The 16,660-nt window shown below is 42.7% G+C and overlaps 1 protein-coding gene across 3 annotated transcripts; it reads right to left on the bottom strand.

The window, feature by feature from the left end:
* Positions 1-2,859: 2,859 nt before the first annotated feature.
* Positions 2,860-12,178, bottom strand: LOC310634134 (uncharacterized protein). 3 transcript variants are annotated; one of them, XM_083352209.1, is made up of 6 exons: positions 11,970-12,178; positions 9,520-10,372; positions 8,739-8,859; positions 8,523-8,605; positions 6,922-7,051; positions 2,860-5,333 (listed from the first exon to the last, which is right to left on the bottom strand). In XM_083352209.1, exons 2-6 carry the CDS (start codon positions 9,928-9,930, stop codon positions 4,060-4,062), a joined length of 2,019 nt encoding a protein of 672 aa, XP_083208335.1. In that variant the 5' UTR covers positions 9,931-10,372; positions 11,970-12,178; the 3' UTR covers positions 2,860-4,059. The 3 variants fall into 3 exon arrangements, with proteins under 3 accessions (XP_083208335.1, XP_083208336.1, XP_083208337.1); XM_083352210.1 differs by having other exon boundaries at positions 9,520-10,320; XM_083352211.1 differs by having other exon boundaries at positions 9,520-10,317; positions 11,970-12,011.
* Between the last annotated feature and the right edge of the window lie 4,482 nt (positions 12,179-16,660).

The following is a 16,660-nucleotide window of genomic DNA, read 5'->3' as shown; positions in this document are numbered from 1 at the left end:
ATACTGCAGCCAGTTCTGGTCACATCTCACAAAAAAGATGTTGAGAGTTTGGAGAAAATTCAGAGAAGAGCAACTAAGATGATTAAAGGCTTGGAGACTAAAACATATGAAGAATGGCTGCAGGACCTGGGTTTGGCTAGTCTAAAGAAAAGAAGAAATACGAGAGACATGATGGCAGTATTCCAGTATTTGAGGGGCTGCCACAAAGAAGAGGGGGTCACGTTATTCACCAAAGCACCAGAGGGCAGGACAAGGAACAATGGTTGGAAACCGATCAAAGAGAGAAGCAACTGGAATTAAGGAGAAACTTCCTGACAGGGCAATTAACCACATGGAATACTGCAGCCAATTCTGGTCAGCATATTACAAAAAAGATGTTGAGAACTTGGAAAAAGTTCAGAGAAGAGAACTAAAATGATCAAAGGCCTGGAGACTAAAATGTAGTTTTTGGCTCAGAATTCCGATAAATCCAAAAAGATTCTGAACATGAAAACACAGCTTTATTCCTTTGGTCAAAGCAGAAGCTGGGGTCTCCTAATCTCATCACACACACACTGTGAGACAGAAAAGGCACACCTAATCAAGAGGTTCTTCGTTTTTATAGCTAATACATCTTTCTTAACATTACAAGATTCCTGCACAGCAAAAGATTTTTTTCGTTTGAATTTCCTTATCTATCAAGCTTGTTGCAATCCTGCGCTCTCTAACCTCTGAATACACAATGGTTGGCAGCCAGCCCATTTGTTAGCCAAGAAAAAAAAAGGGGCAGAAAGAACAATATGTTGCAAGCTATAGAAGACACATTTCAAGTAACAGAAAGCTTTTTCTTTGACCAGCACAATTTAGATTACATTGGAGCACGTGTTGTTAGCTACGAAGTCATTTCCGACCCATCACGACCCCATGGACAACGTTCCTCCAGGCCTTCCTGTCCTCTACCATCTTCTGGAGTCCATTTAAGCTCACGCCTACTGCTTCAATGACTCCAGCCATTCTCTGCCGTCCCCTTCTCTTGCCCTCAATCTTTCCCAGTGTTAGGCTCTTCTCCAGTGAGTACTTTCTTCTCATTAGGTGGCCAAAGTATTTTGAGTTTCAACTTCAGGATCTGGCCTTCTAAAGAGCAGTCAGGGTTGATGATCTCTAGGACTGGCCGATTTGATCGCCTTGACAGATTTGATCACCTTGGAGCATGTACAGAAAACTAAATGAACAATGGCTGGGCTATGTTATACGATTATACATAAAAGATTACATTTGGTCTCTTCAAAAACATACGAAGAATGGCTGCAGGATTTGAGTTTGGCTAGTTCAAAGAGAAGAAACGGGTGACATGATAGCAGTATTCCAGTATCTGAGGGGCTGCCACAAAGAACAGGGGATCAAATTATTCTCCAAAGCACCAGAGGGCAGGACAAGAAACAACAGATGGAAACTAATAAAAGGAAAGAAGCAACCTGGAACTAAAGAGAAACTTCCTAACAGTGAGGACAGTTAATGCATGGTAACAGAGGTTTTACATGGGCCACCTGAGAAGGCCCTAAAAATGCTGCTGCATTTTGTATTAGAATGATGAAGCTTCCAACTACTCTTCAAGGGGTAGTCCCTGTAGAACACATTGCAGTAGTCCAAACACGAGATGACCAGGCTGTGAGTGACTGAGTGCAGGGCCTCATAATCCAGGAAAGGGGTTTGATAAAAAGGAGGTTATGTAAATAATTTCACACATTTTGTTTCTCGTTTGCGGCATTTCAACCCAGACCAGGGAGCCTTAATTCAACCCCAAGGATCACTGGGCAAACAGCAAGAATCCTGGCTGGAGGTTTGGCCACTCTAGAATACAGTATTGCAAAGTATCATTTTAATGGCACCTCTGTTGCAATCATAGACATCACAAGGGCTCCCTGCAACAGGGAATGCAAGATAGTCAAGCTGCAAGTCATTCTCCACTCTGCCATATTCAACCATCTTTTTTGGAGAAATCTACCTCAGTAAAACTCTACTTTTGCCCCAAATCCTGCATTCTTTAAAATAGTCTTTCCTGTGGAATCCTACCTCATTTGCCTTTAGTGCATTCTGAATGCTGCAGATGACCATCTTTTAAAATGCCTGGAGGCATGGGCATAATAATTCCAAGGATGCTTTTTCACAAGGCAACTGGACTTTCTTCTTTTTCCTTCAAAGTCATTTTGCTTCTCATCCAAGAAGCTTCTTCAGCTGACTGAGTCGTGGGGAATGGAAGGATTTATATTCCTTGCAGACAGCTGGTCATTTGCATCCTTTTAGAGTCATTGAGGTCACGGAGATTTATTTGCGTCCTCAGGGTCACCTGAGTAGTGCAAATAGAGTGTGGAGCCTTTCTGAAACTGCTAAAAGGACTATAGACTGGAGATAGATGTTGTATCCCTCCCCCTCTATTTAGAGAGGTCTGTTCAATGACATGGATGGCCACTTTGACCCCCTTTCAAATCCCTCTTTCAACCATGACCTGGATGACTGAGAATGTCCACAGACAAATAAAGTTGGGAGGAATCTTGGACATCTAGTCCAACCCCTGCTCAAGCAGAATTGTTATGAAAAGATCTGCTGCTTGGCTACCACAAGATTTGTTTTCAGTTGTACCCCTTGTAAGTTTATGGAGACTCTCAGTCAAAGAGAACATATATGTCAAAACTGAACAGCCCTCTCATAACAGAGGGGGAAGGATACATCATTTATCTTCAGTCTACAACAAAGATAAACCTCCAGGTGGCATCAATGACTTGAAAAGAATGCAAAAGACCAGCTGTCTGCAAGGAGTATAAATCCTTCCATTCCCCACCATCCAATCAGAGCTGAAGAAGCTTTTTGGATGAAAAGCGAAACATCTTCAAAGAAAAACAAGAAAGTTCAGTTGCCTGGTGAAAAAGCATCTTTGTGAGCTTTTTTGCCCATTGTGCATGCTCTTGGTATTAAAAAAAACATTTTGAAGAGAAGGGTGTACATTTTTCTCTATCCAAAACCAGATTGGATACTTCTGCCAATCTCTGCCCCCAAATGGCGGCAAATTAACATGGAGTCTGATATCACCTTTAAAACTATCCAACTTTATTAGGACATCAGCTTCATTTGGACAGAACAGATTCATCATAACAGCACTTACAAAAGAGAATTGGGATATTTATTGGCCAAGTAAACACAATATACAAAACAATATATCATGATTTACAAGGGTTTAGCCTTGCAAGCTCTCTTAATTCAAGCATAGGCTCTGCCTGGGGGCTGAGTTCACCCAATACAAAATCACATAGAGCAGAAATGTCTGTAAATGTTTATTCATTTTACTGCCTAATTACATTTTTCTGTGATTAGGCAGCTAAATGAATAAACATTTAAAGACATTTCTGCTCTATGAGATTTTATACTAATTAGTACCTTAGTAGCTTTTAATACTAGGAGGTATACAGAATCTCAGAAGACCAGAAGAAACTCCTCAACTATTCAGGAGTGAAGAGCAGCTTTTCCTGATTTTATATTAATTTATTTATGTTGGGCCCCATTGATTTCCAAATGTCTCTTTTCCTCATGCTTATTTGTAACACTACCACATTAACTAGGGGTGACATGATAGCAGTGTTCCAATATTTCAGGTGTTACCACAAAGAAGAGGGAGTCAAGCTATTCTCCAAAACACCTGAAGGCAAGACAAGAAGCAACAGATGGAAACTAATCAAAGAGAGAAGCAACTTAAAACTAAGGAGAAATTTCTTGACAGAACAATTAATCAGTGCAATGACTTGCCTCCAGAATTCTCCGACACTGGAAGTTTTTAAAGAAGAGACTGGACAACCATTTGTCTGAAATGGTATAGGGTTTCCTGCCAGAGCCGGGGGTTGGACTAGACCTCCAAACTCCCTTCCAACTCTATTATTTTTGTTGTTGCTGTTATTATTATTATTATTAACTCTTTAATCCTTATTCTCCTGTGTATCACAAAGAAACTCATGAGAAATTTAAGACACAAACCCTCCAAGGTTTTAAAGACTGAGTATGTGTGAACTGAAGCAAATAAGTCTAGTATTTCTATGGATTAGTACGCAAGTGGATCCTTGTATGAGAAGTAAGGTGACTCTCCTGGTGGAATCCCTTTCCACACATCATGCATCTATATGGTTTCTCTCGCATGTGGCTCCTGTAATGTGAATTAAGGTTACTACTACTCACGAAGCTCTTCCCACACTCCATACATTTGTAGGGTTTCTCACCTGTGTGGATCCTTTTATGGGAAGTAAGGGATCCATTTTCACGGAATGCCTTTCCACATTCTAGACATTTGTACGGTTTTTCCCCTGTGTGGATCCTTTTATGGGAAGTAAGGGATCCATTTTCACGGAATGTCTTTCCGCATTCCAGACATTTATATGGCTTTTCCCCTGTGTGGATTGTTTTGTGAGAAAAGAGATTACTTCTCTGACTGAAGCTTTTTCCACACTCCAGGCATTTATAGGGATTCTCTCCCATGTGGATCCTCTTATGGGAAGTAAGGTACCTAATTTCCTGGAAGCATTTTCCACACTCCAAGCATTTATAGGGTTTCTCTCCTGTATGGATCCTTTTATGGCATGTAAGGGAAGTGTCCTCTCTGAATCTTTTTCCACACTCTGTGCATTTGTATGGTTTCTCACCTGTGTGGATCCTTTTGTGGGAAATAAGCCAACAATTCCACCTGAAATTCTTTCCACACTCCATGCACTTATAGGGTTTCTCAGCTGTGTGGATCCTTTTATGGCATGCAAGGATAGTATTTTCAGTGAATCCCTTTCCACATTCTGTGCATTTGTATGGTTTCTCACCTGTGTGGATCCTTTTGTGGGAAATAAGCTGACTATTACACCTGAAATTCTTTCCACATTCCATGCACTTATAGGGTTTCTCACCTGTGTGGATCCTTTTGTGGGAAATAAGCCGACAATTCCACCTGAAATTCTTTCCACATTCAGTGCATTTATATGGTTTATCTCCCATAATGTCCCTTCCAAGGGTCCCACTGTAACTGTTTTCACCCTCTTTGTATCCATATTGTTGTGTAGAATGAGTTTTGTAATGTTTCTTTATATCTGATTTCTCTTTGAATTTTTTCACTCTGTTCCCCAAACATTTTTTGTTTTGTTGTTGTGCAGCAAAATTATTTCCATTCCTAACAGGCTGGAAAACTAAGCTTTCCTTATTTCCATTTTCTGATACATTTCTTCGGCAATGTTTTGTTTCCTTCTGATTTGCAATTTGTTCTGCTCCCTTCACGGGATGGATTGTCTGGAGTGTTAACTCGCAAGTCTTGTTCCGCTGCTCACTCACTCCTTAAGAGAAGAAGAAAGCAAGTTATGGCAAGGTACAAAAAATAAAGTTCAAAGAATAAGAAGTGACTCTAATTATCCAGCTGGGAAAGTTGACCAAGACTAAGCAGCTTTTTGAAAGTCTGTCATACTGATCAACATAAAAGACAATCTAAAGTTTACTGAATGCTGACTTTTAATAAAGATATTTATATAGGATCCATTGATTCTAACAGAAAAGAATCTATGCAGCACAGTGTTGAACTATGGTGTCCTTGGTGCTCTTTGAGGTTAGTAGTTTGTTGCATATGTTTATTACCCAACTAGTTAACTAGCTCTGATGCTGCTACCTAGTTGGGCAATGAAACATCTGCAACCAAACCATCAAGCTCAGAAAGCACCAAAAACTCCATGGATCCATTGATCTTAAACCAAAACCATATCAGTGTTGATACATTTCCCACCCCCTTCATTAATCATTTCTCCTTCCTTACATATTGCTATCAATTCTCAGCAGCATTCATCTTCTAAGTCTTTTGGAAAGAAAGAAGGATTAGGACCATTCAATTCTCTGCGAAAATACTACTGGTAATCCTTAACTTATGTTTGTGACTTGCTGCAGTTGTAAGTTGAGATATCACATGACTGTACCCAATTTTTCAACACCTTTGCAACGTTCACGTAGACATGTTAAACGGGAATCCAAGAATAGCTCAAGGGAATGTTTAGAATTGAGATTCCAGTGACATAGGAACTGTTTATTCCATGGAGGTCTGAAAGAGCAAACAAAGGTGTTCCTCCAGAAAGATTCACTGTTGATGAGGTAAAAGTATGTAACACCTTTTAAGAGTCCCCAAATTACCAGAAGCATTAAATTTTCCTCTGGCAGAACAAGAGAAATAGAAAGAGGTGATGGATAAATAAATGTTGTCTACACAAAAATATAAAGCTTTCACCCCAATGAGGTTAGCAGAGGGACAAAAAGCTGTTGGGTGCAGATGCGTGTACAAAAAAGAAACTTTTGATGAATGATGAAATACAACATAAAGCAAGGTTAGTTGCTCAAAACCTACACAACAACACTGGTTAGGAATTAAAATAATTCTATTTATTCTCTCTTCTCTTCTCTTCCTATCCTATATTTTCTCTTCTCTTCTCTTCATTCTTATTCTTATATTATTTAGTAGCTGGAGCAGTGGGGCTGTGCAGTTAGCCAGAATGCACAGTTATATTTGATTTGTTGGAGAGTGCTGGCTCCTGCGTGAGGTAATCTATTCTGTGATTGGTTGCTGTGTGTGTGGAGGGGAAGTTTCCCTCCCTCCCCCCCTTTTTTCTTCTGTGTGCTCTGCAATTTACCTCATGATGCTCCTGATTGCCTGACTATATTGTCTGCTGTATAGATGTAAAATATATTTATTTATATAAAACTGCAAGTTCACATCAGGGTCTCTGACTTCATTTGGATACCTGCTGTGCAGTTCCTTGATCCTAACCTAAGCTATTGGCTCTTTCTCTTCCTAGAAGCAGGGCTATCTTTTAAATAGAAATAGCAAAATTCATCATATCACAAATGTCTCCTCTAAGTATTTGTGGGCCCAGCAGAGGTCCTTACCCAGAAAGGCCACATTCTGGGAATTCTCCTGCATGACTTCTCTATGGAGGGCTTTTTGATAGGAATCCAGCTGAGACCATTCCTCCTTGGAGAAATACACTGCCACCTCCTTGAATGACACAAGACCCTCCTGAACAAGGAAAAAACAAGAACATGTGAACCAACAGCTCACGGAATTACTTGCCAATTCTCTCCCTTTGCCGACCAATCTGTAAAGCAGAGATCTGCACATGGGTATTTCTGAAGTATGCAAAATGTTTTACGAGAAAAGCGGCGCAGATGGCAGGATTTGCCTGACAGATCTGAGGGTCTCTGGAAGAAAGAGATGGGACCAGGGCAAGTGCCAAGGCATGGTCCACCGGAGGAACCTCACTGTTCCTCTCAGCTTCATGCGGAGGGACGGTGGCGTGGAGGTCAAATGCCCAGCCCAGCCATCAAGCACCCGCGGCACTAAGCCCAGCCCTACTTCCCCAAGGGGGCGCCCAGCTGCAGTTACCTCCTCCTCAAGGCTGCTGTGCTTCTTCTCCTTAGCCAAGTTGCTCATGATGGGTATGAGGGCAAAGTCAAGAGGGAGGCCCACTCCCTCTCCATGTGAGGAGACCTGGCTTTGTATCCAAACCTTCCTTAGCAATAGGATTTGAGACCCCCAGGATAGGCCAGGAGGAGGGGGCAAGGGGATGGTGAAAAGGCAGCAGGGCAGGACTAAGGCAGGACTTCCCTCAGACCCTTCCTTCCTTCCTTCCTTCCTTCCTTCCTTCCTTCCTTCCTTCCTTCAACAGAATTGTGGGAAAATATTTGAGATGAGGGAGGAAGGAAAACAGGCAAGAAACGCAGCTGGGGTAGTGTCATCCTTCGTGAGGAATGAAAAAATGCACCATCGCCTGGAAGTGGCCAGCACATGGCCCTCGCCTATTTCACATATCCGGCTTGGTGGGCTCTGGGGGAGGAGATGCCATGAGCAGCGTGAGAGTTGATGTTACCTGAGCAATGCTGCCCAGCCCCCAGCCTGCCCGGTTTTGGCAGGCAGCAGGGTGCTCTCCTCACAGTTCCGAGAAGCTGAGCTGGGTGGCACGAATCTGAAGAGAAGTACAACGCTGCCCAGCCCCTAGCCTGCCCAAAGTAGCCAGGGCCATGTGCTGGCCACTTCCAGGCGATGGTGCATTTCTTAATTCCTCACAAAGGGTGATACCTTCCCAGCGTGTGCCCAGGGGGTAGTGCCGATGCGGCACGGGCCAGTCCCTCGCTGTTTCCAGATGGCCTTGTGAAGCTAAGACCGAATGTATTTCAGTATAGATGACCACCATGAAATTGTACATTGGCTCCTGGCCAGCCTGGGCCAGGGCGAAGGCAGTGGGGGCCGTTCCCTCACTGTTTCCAGGATGGCTTCGCAGGCCACATGAAACCACTTTGCGGGCCAGATCCGCCCCCCCGGGCCTTGTGTTTGACATGTCTGAGCTAAGCTGAGGGTAACTGATCAAGGACTGAACCCACATTTTCCCTTTCCACATTGCGTAGAAGCAACAATATTATATGTCAACCCCACAACAAATCAGGAGGCCTCAAAATGGTTCTTTGCAACTCTCTGAAGCTTCTCCTCCTACCTGAGCAGCTGATTCAGTTACTTGTTCAGCTCCATCAGTAGAAAGAGATGATCCTAGAAATATCAGTGGAACTGTTCTATCTTCTGTAAAGGAGACAAAAATGGTAGAAGAAGAGTTTTTAAAAGCAAAATTATGGATGGAGAAGATCCAGACACTGAGAGGTACTTGTAATCTTTCTCTGGGATTTCACACCGCTTGGAAGCAGTCCATTCTTACCCGGTGAAGTGTCCTGATGTTGAACTTCCTCAGTGAACTTCCTAGAAAGGTCCTTCGGAGAGCAATTTGTTGGATCTTCTATATCCTTGGAATGATCAGGGAATATGTCCAAGAATGACTCCTGGAAGGTAAGTAGTGGGTAGAAAGAAAGAAGAATTCACATATTATGTCACAACTTTGCAAAACTCTTGGTCCACAGTAGTAACACCCCACACTTAAGAATTGTTGGTAAGAAAGACAAAAATAATTTGGATAGTGGATAGTGGCTGTACTTGAAGAGAGCAGAATAGGAGAGAAAGAACTGGAGAAAATCCCCAAATACAAAGATTGGCAAATAGAAGTAGAATGACTGTGGCAAAAGAAAGCAAAGATAATACCAATAGTAATAGGCTCCTTGGGTCCAATTCCAAAATATCTGCAGCACCACTTGAACACCATCAGAATGATAAAATCCCCACCAGTCAATTGTAAATTTGGAACAGCTTAAGTTTCATTTAATATTCTTAAACAACAACATCTGCCTATCCCAGGTGCTTGGGAAGCATTTGGTAGGTTGATAAAAAAAAAAGCAAATCCAGTCTAAACGTCTGACTATGCGACCAACAGTAATAATTTATTAAAACCTGTATGCCACCTGACCCCCAACCATTCTGTGTGGCAAGTGGCAGAAGAACCAGTGTTAAGCATCTCTTCATATTATGTTGAGGAGATATTTAAGGACTCAAACACTGTTTGTAACATTAACGCCCCTTTCAAGTCTCAAAATGAAGGTCTACCTCACCTGTATCTCTATCTTCTTCCGCTCTTCCACCTGGCTCAGGAGGAAACCTTCGGCCAGGGCCACCGCCTGAGAGCTGGTCTCTGCTCCACACTCTCGGATCCAACTCTCCATTTTTGGGGGAAGGACGGCCAGGAGCTGCTCCAGGATCATCAGATCCAACATCTGAGCCTTAGTATGTCTTTCTGGCTGTAGCCACTGACGGCAAAAGTGGTGAAGGTGGTTGCAAATTTCTCGGGGCCCCTTAGACTCTTGGTACTGGACACTCCTAAAGAGCCTGCGTTGGACCTCTGGACTGATTGTCTTCTCCTCTAGGACCTTCTGCCCAGTTTCTGCCCAGATATCCCTACAGGTCCCAGAATGAGCCTCTGGAGGGCCTTTTCCATCTCTGTCGCAGACTAGATATTCTTCCATTTTCTCTGTCCTCTAGCACAACTTCAAATGTAACCAAGAAACCTTGCAGCTTTCCAAGGGTCTTTTCTTCTCTGGAACTACGTTGTGCAGAAGCCCCGGAGAAGCCTCAACAGCTTCTTCATCCCCTCTTTGCTCACAAGTTATTCCAGTATTTAAGAGGCCGCCACAAAGAAGAGGGAGTCAACTTATTTTCCAAAGCGCCAGAAACGATGGTTGGAAAGTGATCGAGGAGGGAAGCAACCTGGAATTAAGGAGAAACTTCCTCACAGCGAGGTCAATTAACCAGTGGAACAAAAGTTGCCTTCGGACGTTTTGGGTGCTTCATCATCACTGGAGGTTTTTAAGAAGAGATTGCACAGCCACTTGTCTAAAATGGTACAGGGTCTCCTACTTGAACAGAGGGTTAGATTAGAAGACATCCAAGGCTCCTTCCAGCTCTATTCTAATCGATAGATAATAATAATATGTTAACAGCTTTCCAGCGCAAAAATAAGCCTCAAAAAATAAGCACACATTCAAAATGAGCAGGAGGCATGGTTTAGAAAAACTTTATCTATAAAATATATATAAACATGATACATACAGATTCATTCAGCTCTGGGGAACATCAACAACTCTTAACTTGGAGATCAGAAAAACAACACCACCACAGAGAAGACTAAGACACACCCAGACCTAGGCTGGATCACATGCCTCACAGCCAATACTGTGTCTTAATCAAAAACAGTTCTCGTGGGCTGGTTTGTTGCTATGGCTACTCCAGTTCATAAAATTTCTTACACACTGACACAATGAAGCAAAAGAGGTTCCCAGATCATTCATCTAAAAATGGAAAAGAAATTTTAGGATTACTGATAGCTAGCGCTGCCAGAGAAAAATCAAGAGGAGACGGTTCTAATACATATTTGAGAAAAGAGCGCAGATCACATTACACAGGCAGTTGTGTCTGATGATCTGGGAGGAGAGCAGAATGCAAAAACCTTCAGGATCAACCTTCATCAAACGCCTGGAGCACTACAAGAGGATTGAGGATGGTGTTCTCAAGCTTGACATCTTGACAATGTGTGGACTTCAACTCTCAAGATTCCCCAGCCAGCTACGTTGACTAGGCAGTTCTGGGAGTTGCGGTCCACACATCTTCAAGTCTCTGATGTTGGGAAAGGCTGATTTTAGAAGTCGTATTCTTTGGATCGGGCGTCAACTTCCCTCTGTCCAGTGTGCTCCCACAGAGAGGGCCTCCTCAGGGTGCCTCTGATCAAAGAATGTCGACTGGTGGCCCCCAGGGGGAGGGCGTTCTCTGTGGGCGCGCCAGACCTGTGGAACCGCTTGCCGGTTGAGCTCCGGATGGCCCCCGACCTTCGCTCCTTCCGGCGTGATCTAAAAACTTACTTATTTGAGCAATCCGGCCTGGTTTGATGGGTTTGGGGGTTGGGGTTTTAACATGGTTTTTTAATTATTGTATATATCGGGCATAATATTTAATTGTTTTTTAACTTTTGTATTTTGTCTTTTAGTATTTATTGCCCTGTACACCGCCCTGAGTCCTTCGGGAGAAGGGCGGTATAAAAATTTAATAAATATAACTATAATATATAAATATAAATATAATTGCAATCTTTCCTTTTTATATGAACGGACTGACATTCTCTCTTCGCGCGCGCGCGCGCGCGCACACACACACACACACACACACCCAGGCAAAAACATGCAACTGAATTCTGCTGCTAAGCTTGTAAGCCGCCCTGAGTCTTCAGAGAAGGGCGGAATATAAATGGAATTAAAATAAATAAATAAATTCGTGCAATGCAACCCCATCCTCAGCTGCTTTCCTGCAAAGCTTTCTCGCTTTCCAGCTGGAGTTTTGCAATCTCTCTCTCTCTCTCTCCCTTCCTCCATGCAGAGTTTTCCCCCCGGAAAATAGAGGAGAAATGGCTGACCAGATTGCCTTCTTCTTCTTCTTGGGGATCCTGAATTTATTCCGGGGTGGTGGTGGTGCAACATGGTCTGGAGCTTTGATTCTCACCCACACACACACTCACCTTGCCTTGCCTGCAAAGGGGAGACAGAGCAACATGGGACACCGGTCTCTTCCCCTTCCTACCCTTGAAGACTTTGTAGGTCTGCAGATGCACGCCTCCAGAGCGAGACTCCTTTGCAGAGAAGATCCCCCTCTTCCCTCTCTCTCACTGGGCTCCCGAGTGATCTCTGGATGGCTCTCCTTTGCGAGACGGGAAAGCTTCCGCAGAGAACCTTGAGAAAAGGATCAAAACGGACGGGCGCATGCTCAGTTCTTCGCTGAAGCTTGGAAGCTGCCAGTCCTTCCAGTACGTGCAGAGGGAGCCTCCTGGCGGGTTTTCTGCAGAATGCAGGCGTTGCTTAAAGGCGCGGGGAGGGGGTGGGGAGGAGTGGAAAGAGGGACTCTCTTTTGCCTCATCGAACCAAAGTTGGTTTCTTCATGTTGGTCTGTGTGGAGACTTAAGACACACAATACATTCCAGCTCTATTCTATCTTATGGAAAGTATTCAGACCCCCCCCCCACCCTTTCACTTTTATCAATTTTGTCATGCTTCATGCAGCCCAATTCTAGAATAGAATAGAATAGAATAGAATAGAATAGAATAGAATAGAATAGAATAGAATAGAATAGAATAGAATAGAATAGAATAGAATAGAATAGAATAGAATAGAATAGAATAGAATAGAATAGAATAGAATTGGAAGGGACCTTGGAGGTCTTCTAGTCCAGCCCTCTGCTCAAGCGAGAAAACCTATACCATCTTAGACAAATGGCTGTCCGGTCTCTTCTTAGAAACCTCCAGTGATGGAGTGTCCACAATTTCTGAAGGCAAGCTGTTCCACTGGTTAACTGTCCTCGCTATTAGGAACTTTTCTCAATTCCAGGTTGCTTCTCTCTTCGATCAGTTTCCAACCATTGTTTCTTGTCCTGCCCTTTGTTTGCTTTGGAGAATAATTTGACCCCCTTTTTTGGTGGCAGCTTCTCAAATACTGGAATACCGCTATTGTTGTGTACTGGGTTCGCTGCGCAGGAATGAAGACGAGGCAAGTGAGTTCAGCAAAGATCATGGTTTATTGCTTGCAGGGTCTGAACAGGGCTGCAGATGCAGCAATTTATACCCTGGCCCCTAGGCGGCGGCCAATAGGTTTGAAGCAAACTATTGCCACCCTAGGGGCAACCAATAGCAGCGCTGGAGACGGGTTATCTGAGGAGCTGGGAGCCGTTAGCTAGCTTCCCTGCTCAAACAGCCTTCCAGCAATTACCACGTGGTGTTCCCTTAACGAAGCAAGCCCAATACATTACAGCTATCATGTCACCCCTATTTCTTCTTTTCTTTAGACTAGCCAAACCCAAGTCCTGCATCCCTTGTTCATATGTTTTAGTCTCCAGGCCTTTGATCATCTTAGTTGCTCTTCTCTGAACTTTTTCTAAGGTCTCAGGATCTTTTTTGTAGTCTGGTGACCAAAATTGGTTGCAGTGTTCCAGGTGTGGTCTCACTAGGGTTTTATAAAGCGGTACTAATACTTTCCGTGATCTTGATTCTATGTCTCTGTTTCTGCAATCTGGGATTGTATTAGCTTGTTTGGCCGCTGCTGCACATTGCTGGCTCATGGTCAAGCGATTGTCCACTAGGGGGATTTGCTTTTGCCTTATAAAATGTAATTTGGTTTCTCCATGTTGGTCTGTGGAAAGAGCAATTGGTAAATTGAAATAACTAAGTGAGAAAAACAAATGCACAGGTATAGAATTGGTGGTATCTGGCTCAAAAGCAGTAACTGTGAGAAGGATCCTGGAGTCCTAGTGGACGCAACTGGGCTTTCTTGTTTTTTCTTTGAAGACGTTTCACTTCTCATCCAAGAAGCTCTGACTGGATGGTGGGGAATGGAAGGATTTATAGTATTTAAAGAAGCATAAATCCTTCCATTCCCCACCATCAAGTCAGAGCTGAAGAACAGCTACAGGACGTGGGTTTGGCTAGTCTAAAGAAAAGAAGAAATAGGGGTGACATGATAGAAGTATTCCAGTATTTGAGAAGCTGCCACAAAAAGGGGGGGGGGTGTCAAATTATTCTCCAAAGCAACAGAGGGCAGGACAAGAAATAATGGTTGAAAACTGATCAAAGAGAGAAGCAACCTGGAACTAAGGAGAAAGTTCCTAACAGTGAGGACAATTAACCAATGGAATAGCTTGCCTATAGAAATCATGGGCGCTCCATCACTGGAGGTTTTTAAGAAGAGAATGGACAGTCACTTCTCTGAAATGGTACAGGTTCTCCTGCTTGACCTGGGGGCTGGACTAGAAGACCTCCAAGATCCTATTATTTCTACTTCTATGTCTACTTCTAATTTCTATCTATTTCTATTTTTTTCCTATTTTTTCTATTTCTATTTCTGCTTCTATTCCTGGATGAGAACCGAAACGTCTTCAAAGAAGAAACAAGAAAGTCCACTTGCCTCTTGAAAAAGTATCTTTGGGACAACCATGATCTGGATGACGGAGAACCTCCATAGACATGAGCTATCAGTGTGCAGCAGTTGCCGAAAAAGCCAGTGCAATCCTAGGTTTTATTAACAGAGGGATAGAAGCAAGATCACGTGAAGTGTTAATACATATCTGAGGAAAAAAATGCAGACCACATTACACTGACAGTTGTGTCCAATGATCAGGGAGGAGAGCAGAATTAAAGAGGCAGGATCCAATCTGGATCAGTCACGGGAACCAGATGTTTGCCTCCCAGGTTTTCGGACTTGTGCTGAAGCCCATCTTTAGGGAACTTTTCTCTAGAGAAGTTGGGCTCCACATGAGTCCAAAAGTTCAGAAGACAAAGCCTCTGGTCCCGGTGACCAACCCAAATTGCATCCTGCAACATTATCAAGATGGACAGTGATTAATATGTACACAGTGGTGGGATTCAAATATGTGAAGAACTGGTTCTCTGTGAGGATGCCGCCTCTGGAAGTCCATTCTGGGCCTGGGCAACAAAAAGTTACCTACCAGTTCTGCCGAAGTGGTGCGAACTGGCTGAATCCCACTACTGTATGTAAAATTTTGGATATATACATGTGTATATAGCATATCTATATGTGCGTTATGTATGTGTCCACTTCTGAAAGCAGGGTATTCTGTATTTGTGTTACAGCAGGGGTGTCCAATCTTGGCAATTTTAAGACCTGTAGACTTCAATTCTTAGCCTCTGGAAGGTCCACAAGTTTTAAAAGTTGCCAAGGCTGGACAACTCTGTCTTACAGGGATCTCCCACCATATAGTATCAACCTTGTTAACTCCCAAGGCTGTTTTTTTCCTGCTATCTATTCAAAATAGACTATGATTAATATAAGTGTGTGTGTGTATACCATATGTATATGTGTATGCTCAGCTCTTATTGCCAGGATAACTCCCTAATCATTAGCAGATCTAAATAAAAAATAATGGTGTTTGGAAGACACCATCAGAGACATAGGTGGCAATTAGTTGGTAAACCAATTGAACAGGTATTTGGGTGTAACTTTTTCCAAGACTGGATCTTGGGCCTGCCATCAACGGAGTACATTTAGAGCAAAAGCCCATTTTAATTTACTGCTCAAGCTAAAGAACCATAGTTACCCAGGGCCCCTAGCCCCATTAATTAAGGTTTATAAGGCTAAGGTTACCACAATGCTCTTATATGGAGCAGAAATTTACTCAACCACAATCCTAGAACAAACACCGTCCCAGCATTTGAGATGTATTTTGGGTGCAGATCCAAGAACATCTGCTGCAGCAGTTAGAGCTGAATTGGGAATTCATACAATTCATGCATTATCCAAATGAGAGCTTCTAACTACTGGTGCAAAGTTAATGAAATGGAGACTGATAGACTCCCCAAGTTATGCCTACTAGAGCAAATAAAACTACAATCACAAATCTTCTGGATCACCAAAGTAACAAATTTTGTAAGAAGCTGTGGCCTTCCTGTCTCTTGTGTAACAGAACCACCCAAAGACAGTTGCCCAAAGAATTAAGGATATAGAAGCACAAAATGATACAGCTATCCTTGGCAAGGTGGGTAACTTGAAATGGCTGAATAAATACAAATATACCTTTCAAGTAGACAGTTATTTGAAGTTACAACTGCCAAAACATCTTATGGATATTTTTACGCGAACGAGATTCAAACAGCTTGACACAATGGTCAGATATGGGAGATTTCATGCTATACCCTACAATGGGTGTCTGCATTTGTGGAGCGACAGAGGTAGAAGACCTGGCTCACATCCTATTTGACTGTTACCTGCATAAGAGGGTGAGAGAGGTATCTTGGTCTATATACCAAATGAATGACCCATTGGGATCCCCATATCAAAACTATTTTAATAGTTTTTATTTTTATTTTTGCATATTATGTGTTGTATATAGTGTTTTAATTGCCCTGTACACCGCCCCGAGTCCTTCGGGAGAGGGGCGGTATATAAATCCAAATAATAAAAACAACTTACCGTACCTTATGTCTGGTCAGAACTTGAAAATAACATTTAACGCATAACAGTACTTAAACAAAATGGTTTGGTTGAGATCTGCATATGTGGGATTGATTGGGGTAGATTGCAAGGGTGACTCCAAAATATAATTTTATCATATTTTATCTATATCTTAAATTATTGTACACTATTACAATTTCATTTTAGATTGTATTTTATTCCCATTTCATTTTAAATGGTATTTTATTCTAATTC

Source organism: Vipera ursinii, assembly GCF_947247035.1.
Source record: "Vipera ursinii genome assembly, chromosome: 2".
Classification (NCBI taxonomy): Eukaryota; Metazoa; Chordata; class Lepidosauria; order Squamata; family Viperidae; genus Vipera; species Vipera ursinii.
This window is presented reverse-complemented; position numbering and strand designations above follow the sequence as displayed.